The following is a 26895-nucleotide window of genomic DNA, read 5'->3' as shown; positions in this document are numbered from 1 at the left end:
GCAGCGCCGGTTCAAGTCGAACAAGCCTTATGGCTCTGGAGGCACCTGGGATGCACCCATCACAAACGTTGAGGCGGGCTTTACAAGATGACGATCGATCTGATTGGTTTAGGTCTATCCAATTGCGCCCAGAGGCATTTGAGCGATATTTGACCGTTGGTGACGCCCCTTTGGAAGTGAGCTGTGAATGAACCTTCCCCAGACCCTAACTCAGTTACAATATGTGACTGTATGACCGCTGGCCTTTTCTTGCAAGAAAATAAATACGCTTTTAAGACAATTGGTAGGCTACATGTTTGTCTCTTGTTCAGTGATGAAAAATTGTTTGCCACCACAACAAATTTTTAAACAAAATTTGTCATCACTTTATGAGCATTCTTCACTGCTTACCCAGAATGCACAGTCCATCCTGTGCACGAGTTATGGCGACATAATTTGGATCAGTGATGAATCCGAGTCTTTTTCCTAGCCAGGCATTACTTGGTTTGTAACTTTGCGTAAACGGTGTTCCTCCCCCAAGCCCAGACAAGTCAACACACAAGTCTGAAGACCAGGCTTCGGGCAAGTACACTTTTCTACACTTCTGCAAATCACTTGTTTGTGGTATTTCTGAACTGTTCCTGTTTCTGATTACTTTTGTTAGAATATTTTTTTATGTTTTTTGCTTTTAAATAAGCTTTTACACATCAACAAAGTTGTCTGGAAATGTAATGTTTCTTATTTAGTGTTAGTTTATGGGTGTTCAGGCACTGCGGCTTTAATTGTGAATGATAGCACATCTTAATACTTTGAAAATCCCATTTTATCCCATCTGCTGATTTTCCATCATTTTTTCCTTCCTTGCATTGTGTTTTTCTGTGCCGGGTCGGGTGGAGAAGGGATTTTTGTCTTTCCGTCCGGCTTGAGTTTCACTGATCTCTGATTGTAGTGGATATAATAGATCTTGGCAAACTGAAACTGAAGCTCTTCGTCGTATTCATTTAATGTGATGAAATGTATGTCCTCTCTGTTCACAAACCTGTATAGACTTGCTACAACTGACTTACGAGCCTAAAAATTTGCTCAATAAATAATTCATTTTAGATTGAGCTATGCAAAAAAATGGGACCGGTTTTGGTAGATGCACAGATAACAGTTTTTACTCTCGGCCTTTGAGTTTTTTTGTGATGCTATAACCTTTAAAACAATATCCAGTGTGATTTGCATGTTATTATGCTCTTTCAACAGTTTAGCTCTGCTATTCATGCGTTTTGTTTTGTCTTATAAAAAGGGGGCAGTGATTTTAAGCTTATTGTCCTGAAAAATAATGTAAAACGACACTCTAGATGAGGGAACGAGTGTTGCGTAACACTCAGTATTCTCGAGAAAATACGTTTTCCCGTAGCGTTAGCTTGTTTACGCAACACGAGAGTAGCTACTCTCGTAAGAGAACAACTTTAGATGGGTTAGAAAGTCTATAACCTAATGTCTGTGCTAGCAATAAATATGTATAGTAGAAATATCATTAATTGTTAAAATAGTAATTCAGAACAGGTTTAAAAAGTGTCCCATTGTTGTACATTTATCGTCTTATAGACTAGGAATGACGATGAGAGACGTTGCTTCGTTTTCTAGCCGTTTAATGAAAAAGAAACAAAGTGAAATATAGCGTGAACAAGCGTTCAGCAAATCGTTCACAAGAAGACTGTTGCAAAATCACCTCACGTCCTCACATGCCTTTTCCATTGCTCAATGCCTCTTAGGTCAAATCACAAATCCTAATTACATATAGAATGTTTTTAACCACATATGTATATGAAACATGAACTGTTAATCTTAGTGTTGTATATTAAATAACTTATTCATTTTAACTTATTAATCTTAACCAGGCCCGCCGACAGGGGGGGGGGGGGGGCAAACGGGTCTGTTGTCCCGGGCCCAGGGTAGTGGGGGGGCCCTCATTAAATTATGGAATAATTGTTAAAAAAATAAATAAAATAGGCATATTTGTGGAAAAAATATATAATATTTGAGTTACATAAAACTTTTTTATTTGTTTTCTTCCTAATTGTCCTTGAAATAGTGGTCATGAACCCCCCCACCCCCAAAACAAAAATGGCTTGGCCACTGATCAAAATTTGATGTTGTCATTTGATTTGAAGTTCAATAGGATAACGTAGGCTACGCTCAAAATGTCCGGTCAGCACAAGTCCGGTGCTCAGAAAAGAAAAGAAAGGAGAAGAAGAGAAGAAGAAAATAGAGGCCTTCGAGATGTCCTAAACAAATATTTTAAAAAAGGTGGTGACGGTGAAGCTGGAACTAACGTTAGTAAAGTCAACGTAGAGCAAGGTAAGAAACAGCGCAGCCAACGTTTTTGAGTGTTGTCGAAGACCCGGTACTTCGGTACCAAGTCGGTACTACTTTTTTTTTTTACTTGATGCGCGTGCATGCCCGAAGCGCGTGCAGTTGCGTCCTCTTCATAAAAGTGCTGAGACATTGCGACCGGCGGTGCTGCTGATGTGGTAGCTGTAAATCCACTTGTTGATAAGAAAGGAGGAAAGAGCCAAATATGGAAATATTTTGGATATTAGCTCATAATAGCGACGCGGCGCGCTCGTTTTTACAGGCGCGCCTAAGTTCATTGTTGCATAGCAACGACAGACGCCACGGGAGAGCACGCGCTCGTGGAAAGGAGAAAGCGGTGCGAACTGCGCTCTCCATGTTGACGAGGAAGTATTAGCAAAGAATTCATAGATTTCTAGCCCTTGCATTAGCTTTACTTCTAGATATATTTATGGAGATGAGAAATAAAAAGCCGGCTGAAATGCGTCACTGTCATCATCGGTGAACAGATAATGGGCCAGATCCGAGTCTATTTTTGCTGCGCTGCTCATGCTTAATTAAAAGTGAAAGCACACTTTTGATGGACAAAAAATAAATATGATTTCACACAAAAAGTGCCCAAAATGCACAGATTTTGCATGTCTGTGTTTTAACAAGAACTGTAGTAGGCTATGTCAGAAAAGAAAATGAAGTAATTTATAGAAAATGTACCCATTTAAACGTGTTTTTATTATTCAGTTTGGGTAAAAGTATATGGTGTTTTATAAAAATAAAAAAATCGTGGGGGGTGGGGGCCCATCTAAGATTATCTTGTCCCGGGCCCAGAGAAGACTGTCAGCTGGCCTGATCTTAACTTTCGTAACTATTCTTTTAAATAGTCTTCTAACAAATAAATTCTCAACACCCATTTTATGTGACATGTTCAGGTTAAATTTAAACTGGAAAACCCTCTTTAATAATAATTAAATGTAATCTCACTAAAGTATAATAATAATAATTATAAAACGGATTGTTTTCAGATATAGACATTGCATAACCAAATGTAAAATAACTGGATAGTCTTCACTGTATACATTAAACAGATTAATCCTTATTAAAGTTAAAGCTAAAAAAGTTATTCAGTTTTTCTTTTTCCTTTTTTTTGTTGTTGTTGGATTAACATTAAAAACACAGACAGCAGGTGAAATATTAGGCTGCTGTCTCTTTAAAGGGTTAGTTCACCCAAAAATGAAAATGATGTCATTAATGACTCACCCTCATGTCGTTCCCAGCCCGTAAGACCTCCGTTCATCTTCGGAACACAGTTTAAGATATTTTAGATTCAGTCCGAGAGCTTTTTGTCCCTCCATTGAAAATCTATGTGCGGTATACTGTCCTTGTCCAGAAAGGCAATAAAGACATCATCAAAGTAGTCCACGTGACCTCAGTGGGTTAGTTAGAATTTTTTGAAGCATCGAAAATACATTTTGTTCCAAAAATAACAAAAACGACGACTTTATTCAGCATTGTCTTGTCTTCCGGTTCTGTTGTCAATCCGCGTAACTAACCCTTTAAGAGCTGATGCACGGATATAATACAGCTCTTGCTCTTGGTATTGATCAAGACAAACTATGAAGTCCATGTGGGAGCGCCTCATACATTCAAACACAAACTAAGCTTTCAAATCATGTTTACTTTTTGAATAGCTTGACTTCATTAAGAGGAAGACTACATGGTTTATTTAACCGGATGAAATAGAACAACACAAAATTATAATAGTAATTATAATTATAGCTGCTGTCACTTTAAAGGAGCATTTCACCCGTGGGAACATTCATCTTTATTGAAAGTGGGTCATATATGTAGGCGAAATATGATACAATTTTCGAATTTGGTGCCTTCTTCACCGAGTAAAGACAGAAAGTAACTTTAGGGCGCATTTGTACTGAAAACCACAACTCCCACAATACACCACATTGCACAGCTCCGCAAGCCCCTCCTACTAATCCAGAACAACGCTGAGGAGGTATCCGCCTATCAGATTCAGAGAAAGCCCCGCGGGAGCCGCCATTGTAGCAGAACTTCACCTGCTATTAGCATTCCATTGACTCCCATTCATTTTGGCGTCACTTTGACAGCGAATAACTTTACATCTGAGGCGTCCAAAGACTTCATTTGTCCATTATTTATTTCTAAAGAAACGCGACAATGTATAAAAGGCTGCATGACTTTGTATCTTTCGTTATGGCCCCGTAGAAGCCGTTTTTGTAAAAAATAGGCTAACGATTGCGTCAAAACCACGCGACACTGTGTCGCACTTTAGAGAAATTACCGTTTAGACAGGAGGAGAAGCTTGCAGGCAATCTTTTACTGTCTATGAGGCAATCGGGGGGACATAGAGGCATAAAGTCAAGGGAGAAGCCCACAGATAGAGAGTCCATAACAGCAACAGGACAAAATATTTCAAAAACGTGTTTGAGGAATTAGGTGATTCAGATTTGTCTTGGCACAGCTACTAGAACATTTACAACTGTCAGACTGTCGTCAAGCTCAGTTTGAGCCTGCGCAGTCCCTCAGCCATCAGGAAGGGAGTGCAATAATCGGACTTCAGTCTTCTCCGTTGAAACCAATGGGGTCGCTGTGTCCATTTCTTTTACTGTCAATGGAAAGCACTCTACCGTCTACAAGGCTGGGTGCCGCCAGAGTTTGAAATTCATTTCACAGAAAAAAAATCTAGTTTGTTGCCGAAATCATTATTGAATTACTCCTCGTTTCTATTTATGTTGAATGTTCAGTCCGAACATTGTAATGCAATTTGGATTTGCAAAATAAGAATAAAGATATATGTAGGCATGACCATTATTTTGTTATCTATTATCATGTAAGGTAACAGTAGGTTAGTAACATTAGTTCCACTGATGGAATGTTGGTCGTCCAAATTTATCTAACATAAACGTGGAATAAAACACTAATAAGGAAAACAACGTAAATGTTAACCATTTATTTCAATAATGATATCAAAAAAAATAATTATGTTAACAATAAAAGTTCAACAATACAATAGTAAAAATAGTTCCTCCTGAGCTTCCTCAACTTATTGGTGGCCGCAGTACTGGCAATCTGGAGCAGGATTTTTCAGTATAGCGAAGTGTCGGATTGCGGACACGAGCGGGTAGAACGACACGACCAGTCCGCCTCAACTCGAGCCAGTCCGGCCTCCTCGTCCACGACAGGCAGGTTTTCTGATTTGGCTGATGGAGGAACAGAGCGCGGCTGCTGCGGCTTCTGCAGTCGATGCAGAAGACCTGCCTGTCGCGGACGAAAAGCCCGCAATGGCTCGAGTTGAGGCGGACTGGTCGTGTCGTTCTACCCGCTCGTGTCGGCAATCCGATACTTCGCTATATTGCGGCTCGTAAAGATAGCCACGAACATCGGATTTGAGCAGAAGACTTTCAAAATCATCTTCTTCCATATCATGTTTATTTCCTTCCATCATTGTCGTAACTTCCCATCTGGCTCCACAGCGCTTGTTAGCTTAGCTTTCAAACAAGATGGCGGATATTGCAATTAGTTTCGGCAAGTGAAGTCCCACCCACTGATCTGTAATAGGTCTGTAGCGTGAGTGGGCCCCTCCCCCTGAATAAATGATGAGCTAGTGTTTGTAGTCTTAACCCTTATACAAATAAATGGGACTTCCTGCTTTTTATGACGCAAAATGACGATTTTTGCATCATAAAAAGCAAGAAGTGGAACACTTAAATCCTTATTTCTCCCATCTCAGGGGAAAATAAGGGAATAAATCATGACCATTCAAAAATATGACTGGGTTTCTAAAGATACAAAGCTTAATGCAAATGAGTGAAGTGTCCCTTTAAGACCTGATGCAGGGATCCAATAGACCTTTCACACAACTTCGGTATTTGTGACCGGAAATACGCAATCGTCGTAGTAATCTTCCTCACCGGTCAGGGCAACATGTTACAGGGCAACATGTAACAAATGGCGCAAGCTAGAGCAAGAGTTATTGTAGCGTAGCGGGCTGTTTTTGTTATTCCCAAAAGCAGCATATCTGTCGTTTCATTCCTTCCCTCAGTTCCCTGTTGATGGTGAAGTTCGACGGAAATGGATTCAGGCTATCCAGCGGGATGTTATTGATCCTGTGACGATCTTTTCTCCTTCTCATATCACTATTCACTAACGAGCCAGTTCAAGTTAAACTTTATTAAGATCCCTTGCGGGCAGTTTGTATGCAGTGTAGTAGACGTATTCATAAAATATACACCAAAATATAAAACAAAAGAAATAAAAACACACAACAGTAGGCTACATAATATATATGTAAAATACTAATATTTACCATTCTGAGTATTTAACAATCGGATTGCACAAGGGACAAATGCATATTTGTATCAATTGTTCTTCATCTTTGGTATCTATAGCGCGAGCAGAATAGAGAACTTTGAGTGCAAAAAAAGGTCACTAACTAAGAGTATGATTAAGGACATAACTGTTGAATAAAACTGACAGACTTCTTTTTGGTATTCAAATCAAAACGCAGTTTATTGTCAATAATAATCCCTAAATATTTATAACTTTTCACACACTCCACCTTCTCACCATTAATGAACGTATACTGCAGACAAGCATCAAGCATCATCACACCATTTTACAACCCCAAATCAGAAAAAAGTTGGGACATTTTGTAAAATGCAATAAAATCAAGAATCTGTGATTTGTTCATTCTATTTAACCTTTTATTAACTGACAAAAGTACAAAGAAACGTTTTCCAATGTTTTCACTGACCAACATAATTGTATTTTGTAAATATGAACAAATTTTGGCTGCAACACACCCCAAAAAAGTTGGGACAGAGACCAAATAAAAGTGAAAAGATTATCCAAATTAGATTATTCAACTCTTTTGAAACAGTCCACAATGAACAGGTGAATTGGTAATAGTTGAGGGTATCATGTTGGTGGTAAAAGTGCTTCTCAGTCTTTTTAAGCAAAGATGGGTCATGGCTCATCACTTTGTGCCAAATATCTTAAAAGAATTGTCAAACAATTAAAAAAATACCATTTCTCAATGCAAGATTGCAAATAATTTATGCCTTACATCATCTTCCATATATAATATTGTCACAAGATTCAGGGAATCCAGAGAAATCCAGTCTGTGTTGAGCAAGGCAGTAGAAATCTGTTGAATGTGCGTGACCTTTGAGCCCTCAGATGGCATTGCACAAGATACCATCATGCTAATCCGTTAAATACAGACACATGTGCTCAGGAGTAATTTGAAAAACCGTTTTCACTGAACACAGTCTGACGCTGCATCAAGAAATGCCACTTGAATCTCTGTTACGCACGGAGAAAGCTTTCCATCAGTTCTATGTGAAGATGCCGGCGAGTTCTCTGGGCCTGAGCTCATCTCAGATGGTCTAGAAGACAGTGGGAATGTGTGCTGTGGTCAGATGAGTCCATGTTTCAGCTTGTTTTTGGGAGAAAATTGACAAATAATTATGTAATAACAATAATTATGTTAACAATAAAAGTTCAACAATACAATAGTAAAAATAGTTCCTCCTGAGCTTCCTCAACTTATTGGTGGCCGCAGTACTGGCAATCTGGAGCAGGATTTTTCAGTATAGCGAAGTGTCGGATTGCGGACACGAGCGGGTAGAACGACACGACCAGTCCGCCTCAACTCGAGCCAGTCCGGCCTCCTCGTCCACGACAGGCAGGTTTTCTGATTTGGCTGATGGAGGAACAGAGCGCGGCTGCTGCGGCTTCTGCAGTCGATGCAGAAGACCTGCCTGTCACGGATGAAAAGCCTGCAATGGCTCGAGTTGAGGCGGACTGGTCCTGTCATTCTACCCGCTCGTGTCGGCAATCCGATACTTCGCTATATTGCGGATATTCTTCCATATTCATGATATTCTTCCATATCATATTTATTTCCTTCCATCATTGTCGTAACTTCCCATCTGGCTCCACAGCGCTTGTTAGCTTAGCTTCCAAACAAGATGGCGGATATTGCTATTAGTTTCGGCAAGTGAAGTCTCACCCACTGATCTGTAATAGGTCTGTAGCGTGAGTGGGCCCCTCCCCCTGAATAAATGATGAGCTAGTGTTTGTAGTCTTAACCCTTATACAAATAAATGGGACTTCCTGCTTTTTATGACGCAAAATGACGATTTTTGGATCATAAAAAGCAAGAAGTGGAACACTTAAATCCTTATTTCTCCCATCTCAGGGGAAAATAAGGGAATAAATCATGACCATTCAAAAATATGACTGGGTTTCTAAAGATACAAAGCTTAATGCAAATGAGTGAAGTGTCCCTTTAAGACCTGATGCAGGGATCCAATAGACCTTTCACACAACTTCGGTATTTGTGACCGGAAATACGCAATCGTCGTAGTAATCTTCCTCACCGGTCAGGGCAACATGTAACAAATGGCGCAAGCTAGAGCAAGAGTTATTGTAGCGTAGCGGGCTGTTTTTGTTATTCCCAAAAGCAGCATATCTGTCGTTTCATTCCTTCCCTCAGTTCCCTGTTGATGGTGAAGTTCGACGGAAATGGATTCAGGCTATCCAGCGGGATGTTATTGATCCTGTGACGATCTTTTCTCCTTCTCATGTCACTATTCACTAACGAGCCAGCTCAAGTTAAACTTTATTAAGATCCCTTGCGGGCAGTTTGTATGCAGTGTAGTAGACGTATTCATAAAATATACACCACAATATAAAACAAAAGAAATAAAAACACACAACAGTAGGCTACATATATATGTAAAATACTAATATTTACCATTCTGAGTATTTAACAATCGGATTGCACAAGGGACAAATGCATATTTGTATCAATTGTTCTTGTTCTTCAATTGTGCAAAAAAAGGTCACTACCTAAGAGTATGATTAAGGACATAACTGTTGAATAAAACTGACAGACTTCTTTTTGGTATTCACATCAAAACGCAGTTTATTGTCAATAATAATCCCTAAATATTTATAACTTTTCAGAAACACTCCACCTTCTCACCCTTAATGAACGTATACTGCAGACAAGCATCAAGCATCATCACACCATTTTACAACCCCAAATCAGAAAAAAGTTGGGACATTTTGTAAAATGCAATAAAATCAAGAATCTTTGATTTGTTCATTCTATTTAACCTTTTATTAACTGACAAAAGTACAAAGAAACGTTTTCCAATGTTTTCACTGACCAACATAATTGTATTTTGTAAATATGAACAAATTTTGGCTGCAACACACCCCAAAAAAGTTGGGACAGAGACCAAATAAAAGTGAAAAGATTATCCAAATTAGATTATTCAACTCTTTTGAAACAGTCCACAATGAACAGGTGAATTGGTAATAGTTGAGGGTATCATGTTGGTGGTAAAAGTGCTTCTCAGTCTTTTTAAGCAAAGATGGGTCATGGCTCATCACTTTGTGCCAAATATCTTGAGAGAATTGTCAAACAATTAAAATAATACCATTTCTCAATGCAAGATTGCAAATAATTTATGCCTTTCATCATCTTCCATACATAATATTGTCACAAGATTCAGGGAATCCAGAGAAATCCAGTCTGTGTTGAGCAAGGCAGTAGACCTCTGTTGAATGTGCGTGACCTTTGAGCCCTCAGATGGCATTGCACAAGATACCATCATGCTACTCTGTCAAATACACCCACATGTGCTCAGGAGTAATTTGAAAAACCGTTTTAACTGAACACAGTCTGACGCTGCATCAAGAAATGCCACTTGAATCTCTGTTACGCACGGAGAAAGCTTTCCATCAGTTCTATGTGAAGATGCCGGCGAGTTCTCTGGGCCTGAGCTCATCTCAGATGGTCTAGAAGACAGTGGAAATGTGTGATGTGTCAGATGAGTCCATGTTTCAGCTTGTTTTTGGGAGAAAATGGACACCGAGTTCTCAGTCCCAAAGACGAAAGGGACCAACCAGACTTTCACCAGCGACAGGTGCAAAAGCAAACATCTGTGCTGGTGCAAATATTGCATTAGCAAAACTCCAACTTTAGTATCCTTAGTAGCCCATGTCCCAACTTTTTTGGGGTGTGTTGCAGCCATCAAAATCAAAATTTGTTCATATTTACAAAATACAATTATGTTGGTCAGTTAAAACATTAGAAAATGTTTCTTTGTACTTTTGTCAGTTAATAAAAGGTAAAATAGAATGAACAAATCACAGATTCTTGATTTTATTGCATTTTACAAAATGTCCCAACTTTTTCTGATTTGGGGTTGTACAAAGTCATCAACAACTGGACCATGACAATTTTCATTTTTCTCTAAGTTTTGTAGACACACAGATTCATTTTCTGATGTGTCGACGCTTGTGTGTTGACAGGAAATCAGCTTCCGCTACTATTACGTATTTCCTGTTATTGTGTGAAAGGTCTATACACTGATACTGATACAACCAACTGGCAATTGACAATTGATGAGTTTAGGCCCTTTGCAAAGTGTCTAAACTGTTCCATGTATTATGCATTAAAGCTGCTGTAGGTAACTTTTGTAAAAAAAATATATTTTTTACATACTTGTTAAAACTGTCATTATGTCCTGACAGTAGAATATGAGACAGACAATCTGTGAAAAAATCAAGCTCCTCTTGCTCCTCCCAGTGGTCCTATTGCCATTTGCAGAAATACACCGCTCCCGGTCAGAAACAACCAATCAGAGCCAGGAGGAATGTCTTAGCAGTGTCAATCACGCTCGTGTAGGCGCTGATCACACCCCTCTCTTGCAGAGCGTGAGCGCGTACCGTCGTTCAAACTCAAGATTGCCGGTGTGCTGCAGCTGTGCTAATGGCGGAGAAACAACCTAAACTGCCACTTTCTCGAGTGGCACCTGCTCATAAAACAAAGAGGTAAAAGGAAAAAGACCGATGATGATAAACAAGCGAAAAATAAAGAATTAGACAGAGCCCATTGACTCGGTGTCAAAACTCTAGCCGCATAACATTGCTAAGCAACAATTGAAACCTACTAATTCACTGGCTTGTCATGTTGCTGAAATAATGTACTAGCAAACCTTATCTGGCATAATCGCTAGAATAAATTCCTTAAGTAATTATTCTAGCGATATGTAATGCCAGATAAGGTTTGCTATTACTTAACGGTAACTAACGGTAACGTTAGTTACCGTTATATTAACGTGATCTTACTAGCTATTTATAACTTAAAGAAAAAGTGCAACGTTATAAAGTTACATGTATTTCAAAATACATAATGATTTGAGGACCAAGTTTGTAGTCAAAGTATGGGCAGGCAATAGTCAATGTTAAGCATATTGTTGATGTTTCATCCCTATTGGGCCTCGTTCACACTGCAGGGGCTTAATGCTCAATTCCGATTTTTTGAAAAAATCAGATTTTTTTGCAAGGCCGTTCACATTTCGAAATAAATGCGACCTTTTGTGATCTCCTGTGTGAACGTGAACGTGAAATGACCCAGAAGTGACCCGCATGCGCAGAAGAGTACTCAACGGTTAACGACGACACTTGTTGTTTGCGGGAGTAGCTAAACCTGGCCTAAATAGAGCTGTCCCCCCAAATATTAATTAAATCAGAAACCTTGCTTCCCTTCCATTGACTGGTCTCAGCATTGTCCGCCATAGTTGTTGTTTATCTTCTCATTCCCGCCTACTTCAACGCAGAATTATGACGTTTGTCGCATATCAATGACGTGCGGGTCGGATACATGCACTGTAAAAAGTAATAAGTTGACTTTACTAAGAAAAGCTGTGGAAACTGATTGCCTCAAATTTTTCAAGCAAATTAGGTCATATTTTTTGACTTGATACTACTCTCTACTACTTTGTAGAGTTAACTTGTGTATTTGTAGAGGTTACCATAAAACTTGAGTACAGGTACCTTAATAAACTCAAGTTTAGGCAACTTACAGATTTAAGTTGAGATTTGTAAGCAGAACTTAAACAAAACAGTTATTTTAACATGTCTGCTTGTTCATTTTACTAGAGGAATGTGTGGAAACTGATTGCCTTAAATTTCTCAAGCAAGTTGTACTCAAAATTCTAAGTTGAGAATACAAAGAAAGACAACAGATTTGGCAAAACACTAGAATGTTTATTTGTTCAACAATATTAATTTTAAAACATTACTTGGCCCGCCAACAACATTTTAGAAATACAGCACATAATGCATTCAAGAAAAAACAAAAAACTAAATACAATAAAAAGATCAATGTTTCTTTGTTTTTAACACCTTTATAAAGTGGTTGAAAGCAGAGCGTGTAAGTCACAGAGTTTGGTACAGAATGGCTTGTGGCCAAGGGACAAAATCACTCTCTGTATGAAGTCGAATGTGCTCTTCAATACTGCAGGATACTCTTAAGTTTAGAGCATAATTTAGTCCAAAGAGCAAACACATTGCTTGTGGAAGATTTTCAAGATCATCCACAACCACCGTACCTTCCAAAATGATTGCCGTTGTTGTGGCATCAAGATGCAGGGAGTAGGGTACGGCAGCGGTTGCAAAGTCCTCGGGAATCACTGTCAGAATACCTATTTCAATGTTGGACATATCTTCATTGTCATCATAGTCCTAAAAATGGGAATAGCATATAACAAAAATGAGGTCAAAGAAAGCCACAAAACATCTTTTAAAGGGATAGTTCACCCAAAAATGAAAATCTTGTCATAATTTACTCACCCTCAAGTTGTTCTAAACCTGAATGAGTTTTTTTTTTTTTTTTTTTCATCTGTTGAACTGAAAAGAAGATATTTTGATGAATGATGGTAACCAGACAGTTAAGAGTAGCCATTGACTTCCATAGTAGGAAAACCTACTATGGAAGTCAATGGCTACTCTCAACTGTTTGATTACCAACATTCTTCGAAATATCATATTTTGTGTTCAACAGAAGAAAGAAATTCATACAGGTTTGGAACAACATAAGGCTGAGTAAATGACAGAATTTTTATTTATGGGTAAACTATCCCTTTAAGAGCACATACTCATTAAAATGTAAAACTAAATTAATAACACTGTATTATGTCTAAATGTAAAGGCGTTTTCAAATAGGACACAGCAGTGGATGCAGGGGGGAATACATACATCAAACAACTGCATGAAAAAACAAATAAAACTGAAGGCCAGTTATATAAATTAAAACTATCAAAAATCTATTGTCTTTCTTATAAATGTTTTTTTTTTGCATTTCTTTACGTAATATAAAATGTATCTTCTTACTGTCTTTTTTCCTCTAAATTCTTAATTTATCTTTCACTTTCTTTTCTCTAACCCTTACTTTGTATCAGTGTCCCGGTGAGTGTTTTTCTTGCCTTCATAACTCTTCTTGCCAGATATCAAAACTGTTTGAAGAACAGTTTGCCTGTTAAATAAGAATCACATCAGAGAAGAAAATACTTACAAAACATGTCTTGTAAAAATCGGTGGGGTCCTCTCCGAGAAGGAGTGGTAGGCCATGATGAACGGCTGTTCGTTCCGCATTGATGTTGGATTTCTGCAAAGTTATAAAAATTGATATTGAATAGAGCTCATGACACTAGCACAACACAGAGCAAAAAACAACAGCAAAAGCTACATTTGTTTTTCCATCGAAACATAATACAATTGTGATATGTCAAGGAGCTTACGTCATTTTGAATCTGCTGCAGAATCTTCTTAAGTTTGGAGCCAATGTCTCCAGCTTTAGCCTTGAGTGAATCTGTCCAGTTCTTGAATGAATTCAGTTTGCAGGTTTTGCCAGATATACAGCATGGATCTAAAAAAAGAAAAGAAAAAAAGAAAGAAAAGTAGGACAAACTGATATTACAAACTGACTTTTTACTGAAGAAAGTAAGTCCTAGTAAGAATTAAACACCAAAAGTGGTTAATGATCAATTTGTTTTGTAAATGTTCAAGATTAAATTATATAGGAAACCAATAAAGACTCGTGTGAAGAGGGCTGGCCAAAATAAGATGATAACTGATTGTTAGTTACACTATCGTAATTAATGCATCATGCTATTCATTTCCATGTGAACGACACATGAGCCTCGAACTTTCTAGAAAGAATGAAAGAAACGTTATAACGTTAGGCCGCACAGAATTTTTACATACAATGATAAACCCATAACCGATTAACACAGCTTATAAACTGTAGCTGCTACATAAAACAGTGTTCAATAAAAATCTATTTTTGCAATCTAGCTAACGTTAGTAAGTTAAGCCACTTGTCTCAACTGGTCTCATTCGACATAAAACTACTTCAGTGTGCCTTTTCCTCTTACTGCACAATGAGCAACATAAATTCTGTTTTTATAAGCAATACAATGACATTAAAGTTGAAAAATAGTTCAAGTGGCTAGCATAACTTACCTAGTTTTGCTGCCGCATCCCGAACACGAGATGAAGTTCTTCGTCGATGTCGTGTCGTCTTCTTCAACCGTCCCATTGCGAAAATGCGCAAATTGCGCATGCGCGAGACGAAAACGCATTTAAGAAATTAAAAGAGGAAGAGTTGTTTCGTCTATGCTGAAACTTAATAACCAACGAACAATAACTATATCAAGCTCTGTTAATAAAAATATAAAAGACTGTGAAGCAGCAGCAGCCGATTGGCTTGCAAATACTCTTTAATCTTCCCAGTTATTTTATAGTGTGAAGGAAAAAAAGATTCCGAACCTTTAATAAATAAATAAACACGCATGTGTGTGGTGTGTGCGCGCGTTAATTGTAGGGTATTTAATAAAAATGTTATTCATTTCATTATTATTATTATTTTTATGCAAATTATGTGCTCCAGAAATTTGCAACAGTGTGAACATGCCTTTAGTACAATACACTTACCAATCTTAAGTACAATGTACTAGATTTGTTTAGTTTAACTATTGCATCCACCTAAAAGTTCACAGTACACAGTATAATCAAGTTAAATCAACTAATTTTCCAAAGTAAGTTAAATGCACTAGTTTTTCTTAAGTAGAATCAGCAATTACTTTTTACAGTGTGTGACCTGGCCGTTCAGATTGAAGTATCATTTCAAAAGATCAGATACATATCGGTTTTGGACCACATACCCAAGTGGCCTGGGTCGCATTTTAAAAGATCGGATCTGTGTCGTTCAGACTGTCATGAAAAGATCAGATACAGCTCGCATCGGGGCAAAAAAATCGGAATTGGGTCGTTTCAGCCTGCAGTGTGAACGTAGCCTTAGTGAATGTGCCATAACTGTTTATAATCCTCCGTCATCGGTGGCCCTGCTTACTAGCCTGCGCGTTCACGGCAGGCTCCGCTGTGGGGGAGGAGCTGTGGAGGGAGGAGCTGTAGCGCAGCAGAGAGCAAGGGGGTTGGACCTGTAAGTTGTGCTTGTTCAAATTTTCAGGCCAAGTCAACGTTTTCTCAAAACTCCCTACTGCAGCTTTTAGCAAACGTAACTGTTTATTAATTTAATTCATTTAACTTATTTAAGTTAAGTCATTCACCTTTTATTTTGAGGCCACACCCTTCTCCCCATTGTTGTAAACTTCTTCCTTCTTCAGTGTAGAAAAACTCAGAAGCGAAAACCAGGAGACTTAGGGGTATCTTTTAAGCAGGATTCTTTATTTGCTGTAGTCTGCTTCGTCCAAAATCTTACCCCAGTCAAGTCTAACTCAGGGAACTTTACATTGTAGTTTATATACATTCCAATGGGGAGGGATTAAAAGCATGTAAATGAGCTGAGACATGAGAACAGAACGGTGCAGGACTTCTCGCACTGAGACAAGAACTCCAAGACAAACGGTCTCAGTAATAAAATAGCAGGTGTTCAAACTTGCTCAGCATGACTCTTTACCTGGTAAACAACGAGAACAGGAAAAGCCTAGCCTTCTCGTACTGAGATGGGACAGTCAGGAATATCCCGCTGGGAACCCCTACCGTTTGCAGGGATTTCCTGGTGTCATCATTTATAAACTTTCTCAATATAAAATACTATTGTATTGGAAATCTAAATTAAACATTTAAATAAAATTTGTAATCCTACACCATCAAATAAATGCTGAATTCAGAACTGCATACTCTTACAATTTCTGCCATAGTAAGTAAGAATAGAGTAGTATTTGTTCCTAATTCAGCAAAACGGGGCTTGGGAAGATGTTGTAGATTTGGGGTGCTACGAGATATTCGTTTATACGAGAACACCCGTGTATAGAGCATAGGCCTACATATCGGGACTTTTGACTGCACATCATATTTTTGAGATATATTGATAATGCTTGCAATTGTAATGCAATGGACCGGTCTATGGAACATAATTTAGGCTTATTGCGCTGTTTAATTAGTCATATACAATAAAGAGTCTGCACAGCACAGGAAATAAAAATGAACACACAATAAACCTGCCTAGCTTTTACACAACACCAAAGGTGGACAACTAGCACACACTGCAACGGTCAGAATATGACGTCACATTCTGCGCGTATCCTTCCCTCGGGTCATTTTGCACCGAAACTCTTTTTTATTATTTAACAAATCCTTCCCTCCTGGGTCAATCTGACCCCCTTGTGAATTAATAGAATGCGAGAAATGCTTCAGTACACATTGAACAACCTAAAAAATGCTAAAAATTGACCAAAAAATATTTTGTAATGTCTACATGTGAATCTGAATGCATACTGAAGAGTAGCTGACTTTAATAGGACCCTGCGAAACAGCTCATTTGCTCCAAATAGTGATATAAGGCCCTTTTTTTCACAAGCGGTCAGACATTGTGAGTTATTTTGAATTTAAGTTGAAAAAATGTGAGGAATTTGCTTAAATTACTATTTATTTATTATTTATTGATCAAATCTAGTAATTTAAAGGTAAACCCCCCACAAAAATAAAAAAAAACATAAAAAAAATGCATTAAAAAATAGAAAAAATATTATCAAACTGAAATAAAACAAGCGTTCTGGACAAAAAAAAAATTAAGTAGGCCTATAATTTTAGGGCCAAGGGAAAGATGAAATATGAAATAAAAAAAATACAAAACAATTCAACAAATAATGACACTTTTTTAATAGCCCACTTCAAGTGTTTATTATACATTCATTACTGTTAGAAATTAAATTGTCCAACGAAAGTGCCCAATCTTGGTCTTTATTCAAAAAGGTATGAATGAACAATCACCAGCGCTGGGGAGGCAAAGAGCTCAGTTTTAATATCTGGGTTATAGAATATAAAGTGAAAGTTTAAGGGGAGTAATACAGATATAACCAATATAACCATACATTAAATCATATCATATATTATGCTACGTTATAAAACTATGCTACATTTATATAAGTCTATAAATGGTCAGTATCCGGGAAGTTATCCATAAAGAACTTGAGGTCCAGACCAGAAAGGCCCTGATAGAGAGAAAGAGGAGGGGGACTCCTCTGTCCGAACACAGAGGCATGCATTAATGAATAACAGATGTTGATGTACATTATCTCTAGACAAATGAATCTCTTGTGTTAAAGACTTATGCATTTTATACTGGGCCTTGGTGAGACTTACGATAGTACAGGAGGTTTTCAACACGTTACTTCCCGCGCCTTTGCTTCATTCAAACCTCTTCTCATACGGGAGGCGAAATTTTTTCCCCCAGGATGTTAGGGGAAGGTTCCGCCTTTTTCGCGAGGAGGCAAAAAAGGCGGTACCTTCCCCTACCATCCTGGGAAAAAAAATATCGCGTGCTGGAGACACACGTTGATGTGCTCGTGTGTGAAAGGAAGCCCACAGTTTCTGAAGTGCAGAGGGGGTATAATAAAGTTTTCTGTTTCAGGTATGGTACTGTATGTTTATCGAGTAATACTGGTTCTTAGTCAAACTCAATCTGTACAGCGAACACGTCTAATTTAAACTAATTTACCAGAAGGAAACGAACGTTTTACCATGCAGAGAGATACGCATGTATGTGTGTGAAGAAAAATCATATAGAGTTAAAATATATACATATGGCAAAGCGCATAAGAACAGTTCCTACTTGTGTTTTTATTTGAGCTCAATCCTTTGAGGCATTACAAGGAACACTCTCGCCGTTTAATCACTTTACTGTGACTGTTAGGGAGGGACTACTTTTTATGGCGGAACGATGGGATTTACTTATTTTACTTTAGCCCTCCTGTTACCCTCAAATCCGATAACATCTTTTACCCACTGGGGTCAATTTGACCCCAGTAATTTAAACCTCCAGAATATGATTTGATTTAATATGATTTAAGTTGACATACACCCACCACCCCCCCCTCCCCTCCCCTCCCCTTATACATCCAGAATACCCATTGCACGAATATGGACAAATTTACAAATCACCATAAAATCTTACTGATTGACCTAAAATTGGAAAAGTATACATATTTTTGGTGTTTTATTTGTTTTATAATATTTCTAAGTATAGATTTTGGTAATCTATAACATTTGGAAAGAAAAACGTTACGTGTGTAACCCTCGTTCCCTGAGTAGGGAACGGAGACGTTGCGTCAGATGACGACGAATGGGGTTTCGCTTAGAAAGCCTATCGACTTCGAGTATACAAAACGAGCCAAAGAAATGCCATGGGTCTGCAGAATTTGCATTGCGTATCTCCGCCTTACCTCGTGGGTATAAAAGGAGGACGGCGGCAACATGCAGATATGTTTCTTCGCTGAAGATCCGAGACTGAACTCAGGCGATCCCCGCGGTACAGCGGAAGTGGCAGGAAGACGTAACGTCTCAGTTCCCTACACAGGGGGGGGGGGGGGGGGGGGGACTTAGAATACACATATGACCCGAAGGGATGCATTTGGAGAACACTGGGGTGTCCAGCCGCAGGTGGAATATTTCAACCCCAGGGGTGGCAAGGTGGCTTGCCAAGGGAACGACACATGCTCAGAGAGGCTTACAGTGGAAATACACATGTGGTGGTCGCTCAGAGGAGGGACCATGCACACGGGAGGCACCTAGCCGACGCGCAGGCAATAGACACTGGCGCCGTCGTCAGGAGTGCTGGAGGAACTCAGGGCTTTCGGGGAAGCTCACCTGAGGAGAATATCGCACATTTCCAGTCCGTGGAGTGGAATGGCGAGCAAGCGAAGACACCTGAGTGGGTCCAGTACTAGCTGGTTGAAGCGAGTACATGAGAGGACACTGGCTTCACTCGGAGATAGTAGAATCTGGCGAATGTGTTAGGTGTCGCCCAGCCTGCAGCTCTGCAGATGTCTGTTAGCGAGGCGCCATGCGCTAGAGCCCAAGAGGACGCCACACTCCGGGGAGTGGGCAGTCACACCAAGGGGGCACGGTCGACCTTGCTGCTGGTATGCCAAAGCAAAGGCGTCCACTATCTTTTCCAGTGAGAGAGCCTTTCCCTTCAGCTTCCCACCAAAACAGACAAAAAGCTGGTCTGAAACACTGCGTTCTGTCTACATAGGCGCGGAACGCACGTACTGGACAGAGCGGAGAGCACGTACTGGACAGAGCAGTGCCAAGGCAGGGTCTGCCTCCTGCAGGGGCAGCGCTTGCAGGTTCACCACCTGGTCCCGGAAAGGAATGGTAGTAACCTTGGGCACATATCCAGGCCGGGGTCTCAGGATCACGTGAGAGTAAGCCGGCCCGAATTCCAGGCACGCTTCTTCAATGGAGAATGTGTGCAGGTCCCCTACCCTCTTGATGGAGGCCAATGCAGCCAGGAGTGCTGTCTTCATTGACAGGAACTTAAGCTCCACTGATTTCAAAGGCTCAAAGGGAGCACTCTGCAGGGCATTTAGAACCACTGAGAGGTCCCAAGAGGGAACAAGAGGAGGGCGAGGAGGATTCAGTCTCCTCGCTCCCCTCAGGAACCTGACGATCAGGTCGTGCTTTCCTACGGACTTACCTTCCACTGTAACATAGTGTGCGGCAATAGCGGCAACGTATACTTTTAGGGTGGAGGGAGACAGCCTTCGCTCCAACCCTTCTTGAAGGAAGGAAAGCACGACACTGATCGAACATCTCCGGGGGTCTTCTTGGTGAGAAGAGCCCAGTTGACGAAGAGGTTCCACTTAGCGTAGACATGTCTCGTGGACGATGCTAAGCGGAAGTGATGGTAACCACCACCGCTGGTAGTAGGATACTCAACCTGCCTCATCCCGTCTAGGAGCCACACGTGGAGGTTCCAAAGATCAGGACGAGGGTGCCAAGGGTGTTTAGATGTCATTTTCAAATGAGAGAGATGGAGAACATAGAGAGCACACAGAGCACAAAGAGAAATGGTTTAGAAGGCTTCTGTTCATGCTTTTATAATGTTTGCTCCTCCCCTTTGTTTGGTAAACCATGAGAATTATGTTTTCCCCTCCCCCACGGCATGGGGGGAATACATTTATGTAAAATTATAATGAACATTATACAATTATAACATGTTATAGTGACCTCAATAAAACAACCAAAACAAATGTGTGTGAAATTTTAATATTTCTTATGTTTTATACAGCTAAAAGAGCCTGGGGTCAAATTGACCCCAAGGAACACCGATGCTACAAAATGTGTACAGGACATTGAAAAAATATCAGAAGGTTAATTTTATGTTTACAGAGTTGTCCCCATTAAAAAATGTTTTTATTTACAGACGTTAAACATTGATTGGGGTCAAATTGACCCCAAGGATAATAGGAGGGTTAAAAAGAGAACATTATAATATTTTCGGTTTAAATGTTTGTGTTATGTGGTAACAGTTTTATAAAATCTATAAGGGTATGAGAGACCGTGCTGAATTGTGTATTTACAAGATACACAATTATTATTAGGATAGGCTACTATTAATTATTATTATAGTAGTATTACAAATAAAAATATAAATCTCCACGTGCTTAAACGCATTCCTCTATAAATAAATGCAAATTTATTCATATTTATTTATAATAAGCGTTTGTTGATGACATGTTGTTGATTCTCACTTTTCTGTGTATTTTTCCATACGTTTTCCCAGCTCACTGGAGTGATAATCATGGCACAATCCACTGTAAGTGTCCAGCAGGCCGTGGTTCTGGCCCCTGATAACTTCAAGCAAAACATGTGGAGCACAGGAGTGTGTGACTGCTGCGACGACATGGGCATCTGTAAGTGTTTGGTGGAGAGAGAAAGAGGACATAGTGTTGTCTGGACCGGATCTGGCCCGACACTATGTTGCCCTCTGGGGTTTGAGGATGTGAGATTTCGGATGAACCGAAAGCGTAACCAATTCTATGTCTAATTTGACATCTGTGTTCCTTTGGCAGGTTGTTGTGGTCTCTGGTGCTCATACTGCCTCATGTGTAAGACCAGTGAGGATTTTGGAGAGTGTCTCTGTCTCCCCATGCTGGAGATTTGCTTCGGAGGCATTTTGCATCCTATCACATTCGCCATGAGGAGTAGTATGAGAGAGAGATACAAAATACGGGTAATTACTTTGTTGTAATACAATTATTACTGTTTAATATAAATAAATTTTCAGCATCATTACTCCCATCCGATCACTTGATCCTTCAGAAATCATTCTAACATAATGAAACATTTTATCAATGTTGATAACAGTTGGAAACCGTGATAGCCTACATTTTTTCAGGAGTCTGTGATGAATAAAACTACTGCTATTAAATGTATAAAATTAAAATTACCGAAATGAAGCGAGTTTACGTTTACAATCGGAAAAATGTTGTAGTGCTTATATAACAACTTGTTAGAAACTTGCTTTTTAAAAAAATACTGTGGCTTTAAAATGTACATTTGAGATTTTACTGAATATAACTTTCAGAGGTCGTTGAAAACACATTCAACCGAATTTCTTTCGTAGTGTAAACGCTCATGTGATCGAATGTGTTCAAACAGCCACAAAAGACCGCTTTCTCTCCGTCTACTGAACTAATGAGTAACATTATGAGAAGAGCTCGGACGGATTTAAACTTTCTCGACAGAAGACCCAAGTTTGGTTTGAAGATGAAAAACGTACCAAACACAATATTCTCTCATCATTCCTGATTTCTAACACACACTCACAGCATTCGGCTGATCTTGCGGCTGTCAGAGCAGAAACTAAAGCTGATGCTCTCTTACCCCTTTTCCACCAACGCATTTTGAGAGCCGGTTCGGAGCCGGTGCCTACTTGCGAACCAGTTCTTTGTGTTTCGACAGCCAAAGAACCGGTTCTCGGCCAGGAAAATTGGTTCCAAAGCGGCACCAACTCTTTGCTGGACTAGAACCGTTCTTTTACCACGTCATGCTTACGTCGGGGGCTGGGGGCGGGGTGACCAACAATACAACGGGAAAGGTTGTGACTGCCATTGCTAAAAACACAGTGCTAGTAAGAAGATAGTCTGACCCCAATATAGGATCACAAAGCCAGGAGAAACATTTGCGGAAAGACGATGTAGTCCGCCATTGTTATTGTTACGCTTAAAGTTTTCGCAAGCGTTTTAGGGAAAGCTAAGACGTATGGTGACGTACACAGTGACGTAACGACGTCGTTCGCTGGGCTCTCTAGTCAGTGGAAAAACAAACAGGTTCTGAGAAGGTTTGTAAGTTGAACCAACTTTGAACCAGCACCAGTTCCGAACCAGTTCTTTTTTTGGTGGAAAAGGGGTATCTGTGTATTTTTCTGTTTTCTCTGGTCGTGTTCATTTGTAAATTGCGCAATCGCCATTAGATCAAAAGATCTGAGAAAAAAAAAAATCCGCCCATAGACCCTCCCCTCGAAGAAATCAGGACAGAAGTTGTTGATTGTGGACAGAAGTGATAGATTAAAACACCAGTGAACGGGAATGTGTCTCTCTCGTCTACTTGTGATCCGATCAACCAAAACGCATTTTAATACCAGGTGTAAACAAGGCCTCAGTTTCACGTCACATTAGATTTATTGTCTTTTCTCTCATGAAGGGCTCGATTCAGGACGACTGCTGCGCGGTGACCTGCTGTCCGGTGTGTGTCTGGTGTCAGATGGCCAGAGAGCTGAAGACTCGTCGACACAATCTAGTGGTCATCAACCCCACCGTACACACCATCCACCAGCAGCCTCAAGCCTTCAACCAGCAGCCTCAAGCCTTCAACCAGCCGACTCAAGCTGCCAATATGGACTACCAGCCTCCTGCATACCAGTCACTTTCCGCTACCCTCCCGCTCCTCGGAGACCAAGACATGCAGTTCTCTTGAAGTTGTTAGAAAATCGTTTGAGATGTTATTTCTATATCAGTACTAGGGATGTCCCGATACCATTTTTTTCTGAACCGATCCGATACCAAAAATTCTGAGTATCGACCTATACCGATACCGATCTGATTCTAGCTTAATTTTTTTTTTAATCAAGTAGAATTTCTATAACTCTGTGTGTTGAACTGATAATCACTCTTTTGTGTGTTAAACACAATCTACTTAATACAGACAACTTCATTATAAAGAAAAGAAAAAAAAGAAAGATCATAACCTATGATAAAAATTCTATTATAAACTATATTAGTGGATAATTCATCAGTAAAATTTACTCTAGAAAAATCATGAGTGCACAATAATTTTATAAAATCTGAACATTTTGTGAAAAAAAAACATTATTTAGTGGGGAACAAATAAGAGACAATAACTATAGCACTAAATCTGATAAAACATTACACATTGCTCTTTGTATTGTTGTAAAATACATTCATGGAAAACAAGATAATATATCAAAAAGGTCAATTATTTTATATATAGTCTGCTATAAAATTAAGACATTTTTTAAATGTATAGCGCAGGTGTTTAATAAGGCAGCAACATATGATAGATAGGACAGAACAAAAATGGCTATTAATAATCTTTCATTGCGCAAAAGTATTATGATATGATTTTTAAAGACTCCAATACAGTGCGGCACAAAGTGCTTATGCGCATCCCGAGCGCAGAATGATGCGCTTGAAGCAACACAGTCACAGCGCGCTCTTCCAGTCCGCATTGAAAAGTTCAAAGCACAAAGGAAAAGCATATCGATGCAAAGTGTATTATACAGTATCTATCTATGCAATAGTTTATTGAGCCCTTTCTTTTAACAGTTTTAAATTTCAGTTACTGTGCGCGTAAAGAAAAATAATAGTGCTCTCCAGTGTTATGATCAATCAGACACGCGGTAGAAAGGAACATGATTAAGGTACAGCAATAAAGTCCAGCAAGATAGTCATTTTATGCGAAACCATAGAGCTTTATCTACAGATCAAGTTAATAATAGTAACATTGAATCATCTCGGATAGAGTTTCATCATTGACTGTCGTAACCGAACGCGACGCGCTGTTTGAACGGTGAATGGAGAATGACTGACAGCCGCAGCGGAGGGAAGAGTTAACGTGAATTTAAATTTAATGACTTAAATATTCATTTCTATCTCACATTACACTATAGCATGGCTTCAGTACACTTATAATATAGTGCACGAAAACTTTATGGTGATTTATGCTTTTGTGGGGCTTAACAATAACACAGAATAGTAAACGCAAAATATCGGATTTGGATCGGCCTCGCCTGACAGATACCGATCCGGCCAAGAATGGCAGCGGATCGGTGCATCTATAGCCTACTTGTTTAACGAGGCCAATATTTTTTTCTGAACAAAATTGTTAATGATAATGGTTTTATTTTTTAAAGGCACACTATGCAGGATTTCTGTTTTTATCAAACAGCGACCCCTAGAGTCGCTGTAGAGTACTTGTATTTAATGTTACTGTCGTAAATACAACTCACGCAGAGCGTATCTGCACTCACGGCCTATCATGGGCGTACAAAATTACCACTACTAAGTTAGTTTTATGAAAGTAGGAATCTGTCGCTTGGGCGAAAAGCATGAGATTTACACATTTAGGCTATGGGGTTCCATTTCGCTTTGGTTTGTAGCCTGTTAGCTTAATCTGCCCATAGTTAGCTTCTACTAAACAGTGAAAATAATGACCAAGACATATGACTGCATACTAGGAGCAAGGAGTTCACTTACCAGTCTAATAATAAAGTTGAGAGAAGAGAATCGGTTTTACATCCAGCTTCTTCTTTCAACCTGCGCCAACGAGCAAACTCCTTTCCAAGATCGACTCTTGTATTTCCTCGAGCACGATCCCTCTCGCGTTTTCTCTTTGTTGCCTCCGCAGACGCAGTTTTAAATTTTTTCCTTGCCTCAGCCATGGCCAGGAGTCGAGCAGGCGGAAAAATAGTAGCAAAAGCCTTAGCTCCATGAGTATATCAGAGCTTGTGGTCACGTGACGGTCGTAAAGCAAAACGTTCTCCAGGCACTCTCCAGGTCACATGACCTGGCCAAAGACGGTGCGCCTTCCCAAGCTTACATAGGCGGTATTTCAAGAGGGCAGCCCCGCTCGGAGCATTGATAGTGTTGAGCGCTATATATTGGCCTGAGGAATCATTTAAAATAACTCATATGCGTCAACTCTTTAGGTCACAAAGTCAGCGGTGTGCCTTTAATTTCCTCTATAGACAAATTGCCAAATGTAGATTTACATATTAAACTGACCAAAACTGTTTGTTTCTTGTATGTGAAGTTCTTTTCAGAAATATCACTCTTAATATAACATGCTAAACAGACGTGTGTGTATTAGATCCATTAACAGTATTGACACCCCTACTTGACTGTTTAAATGACGTAAAAGCGTGGTTGGCCCAAAACTTCTGCAAAACTGAATGAGAGTAAAACCCCACAAACCCCATGATAGACTTGGGCCCCCTTAATGACTTTGTGCATCCTGTTGTAACTAACCTTGGGGTAAAAATAGACAGTTATTTTAAACTTGATAAACAAATAAATGCAGTTGTGAAATCTAGTTTTTATCATCTTCGCCTTTTAGCCAAAGTTAAACCGTTTTTGTCTTTTAACAGGAACCAAAAAGCGCGCTCATATAACTCCAATTCTTGCCTCGTTGCACTGGCTTCCTGTTTGTTTTAGGATTGATTTTAAGATTTTATTTTTTGTTTTTAAAGCGGTGAATGGACTGGCCCCAACTTATATTTCGGACCTCATCCAAATTTATACGCCAGCGCGGTCACTGAGGTCAGAGGGCGAGCTCCAGCTTGCGGTCCCCTAGTCAAGACTTAAAACTCGGGGGGACAGGGCCTTTTCTGTGGTGGGACCTAAACTCAGGAACGCTCTGCCCCTCCATGTCCGGACAGCTCCTACAGTTGAGTGTTTTAAGTCTTGTCTAAAGACACATTTTTATTCTTTGGCTTTTAACTCTGTGTGAGTTATGTGGTCATCTGATGTTTTTGATTGTTTTACTGTTTATGCATTTTATCTTTTTATATTTTTTAATCTGATGTTCTTATTTTTTTTATTTTTTTTAAAATTGTATTAATAGTTTTGTATGTTTTGAGTCTTCTGAGCAGCACTTTGGTAACTTTGTGTTTGTAAAATGTGCTATAGAAATAAAGTGGAAAAGTGGAGTATTAACTTGACAAACTCAATCACTATGGTGTGCATCTTTCTTTTTTTGTTTTTTTCTTCCAGTCTGTGATTGGACTGTTGTAGCTTGTCCAAACAGAGTCAACACAACAGAACTCGTGTTTAATGAGACGCTGAAATGATCACAGGGGACGACTGATATACAGAAACACAATTTGGTTTGTAGTCAACACAAAGTATGTAACTG

At 39.4% G+C, this 26895-nt stretch overlaps 2 protein-coding genes across 4 annotated transcripts; one reads left to right on the top strand and one right to left on the bottom strand.

Annotated features, from left to right (window-relative positions):
• On the top strand, nucleotides 1–26710 carry LOC143736861 (cornifelin homolog A-like). 2 transcript variants are annotated; one of them, XM_077227625.1, is made up of 4 exons: nucleotides 1–561; nucleotides 21245–21374; nucleotides 21534–21694; nucleotides 23167–26710. In XM_077227625.1, exons 2-4 carry the CDS (start codon nucleotides 21263–21265, stop codon nucleotides 23437–23439), a joined length of 546 nt encoding a protein of 181 aa, XP_077083740.1. In that variant the 5' UTR covers nucleotides 1–561; nucleotides 21245–21262; the 3' UTR covers nucleotides 23440–26710. The 2 variants fall into 2 exon arrangements, with proteins under 2 accessions (XP_077083740.1, XP_077083741.1); XM_077227626.1 differs by lacking the exon at nucleotides 1–561 and adding an exon at nucleotides 17968–18088.
• On the bottom strand, nucleotides 12400–17174 carry LOC143736803 (uncharacterized). 2 transcript variants are annotated; one of them, XM_077227508.1, is made up of 4 exons: nucleotides 14677–17174; nucleotides 13953–14080; nucleotides 13727–13819; nucleotides 12400–12897 (listed from the first exon to the last, which is right to left on the bottom strand). In XM_077227508.1, exons 1-4 carry the CDS (start codon nucleotides 14774–14776, stop codon nucleotides 12592–12594), a joined length of 627 nt encoding a protein of 208 aa, XP_077083623.1. In that variant the 5' UTR covers nucleotides 14777–17174; the 3' UTR covers nucleotides 12400–12591. The 2 variants fall into 2 exon arrangements, 1 of the variants encoding a protein (XP_077083623.1); XR_013203579.1 differs by lacking the exons at nucleotides 12400–12897; nucleotides 13727–13819; nucleotides 13953–14080 and adding an exon at nucleotides 14326–14363 and having other exon boundaries at nucleotides 14677–14729.
• Nucleotides 26711–26895: the final 185 nt, after the last annotated feature.

This window comes from Siphateles boraxobius, unplaced genomic scaffold, assembly GCF_051911475.1.
Source record: "Siphateles boraxobius isolate OS27281-9 unplaced genomic scaffold, OSU_SipBor_1 130, whole genome shotgun sequence".
Taxonomy (NCBI): domain Eukaryota; kingdom Metazoa; phylum Chordata; class Actinopteri; order Cypriniformes; family Leuciscidae; genus Siphateles; species Siphateles boraxobius.
The sequence above is the reverse complement of the archived record's forward strand: the minus strand, read 5'-3'. Positions and strand labels throughout refer to the sequence as shown.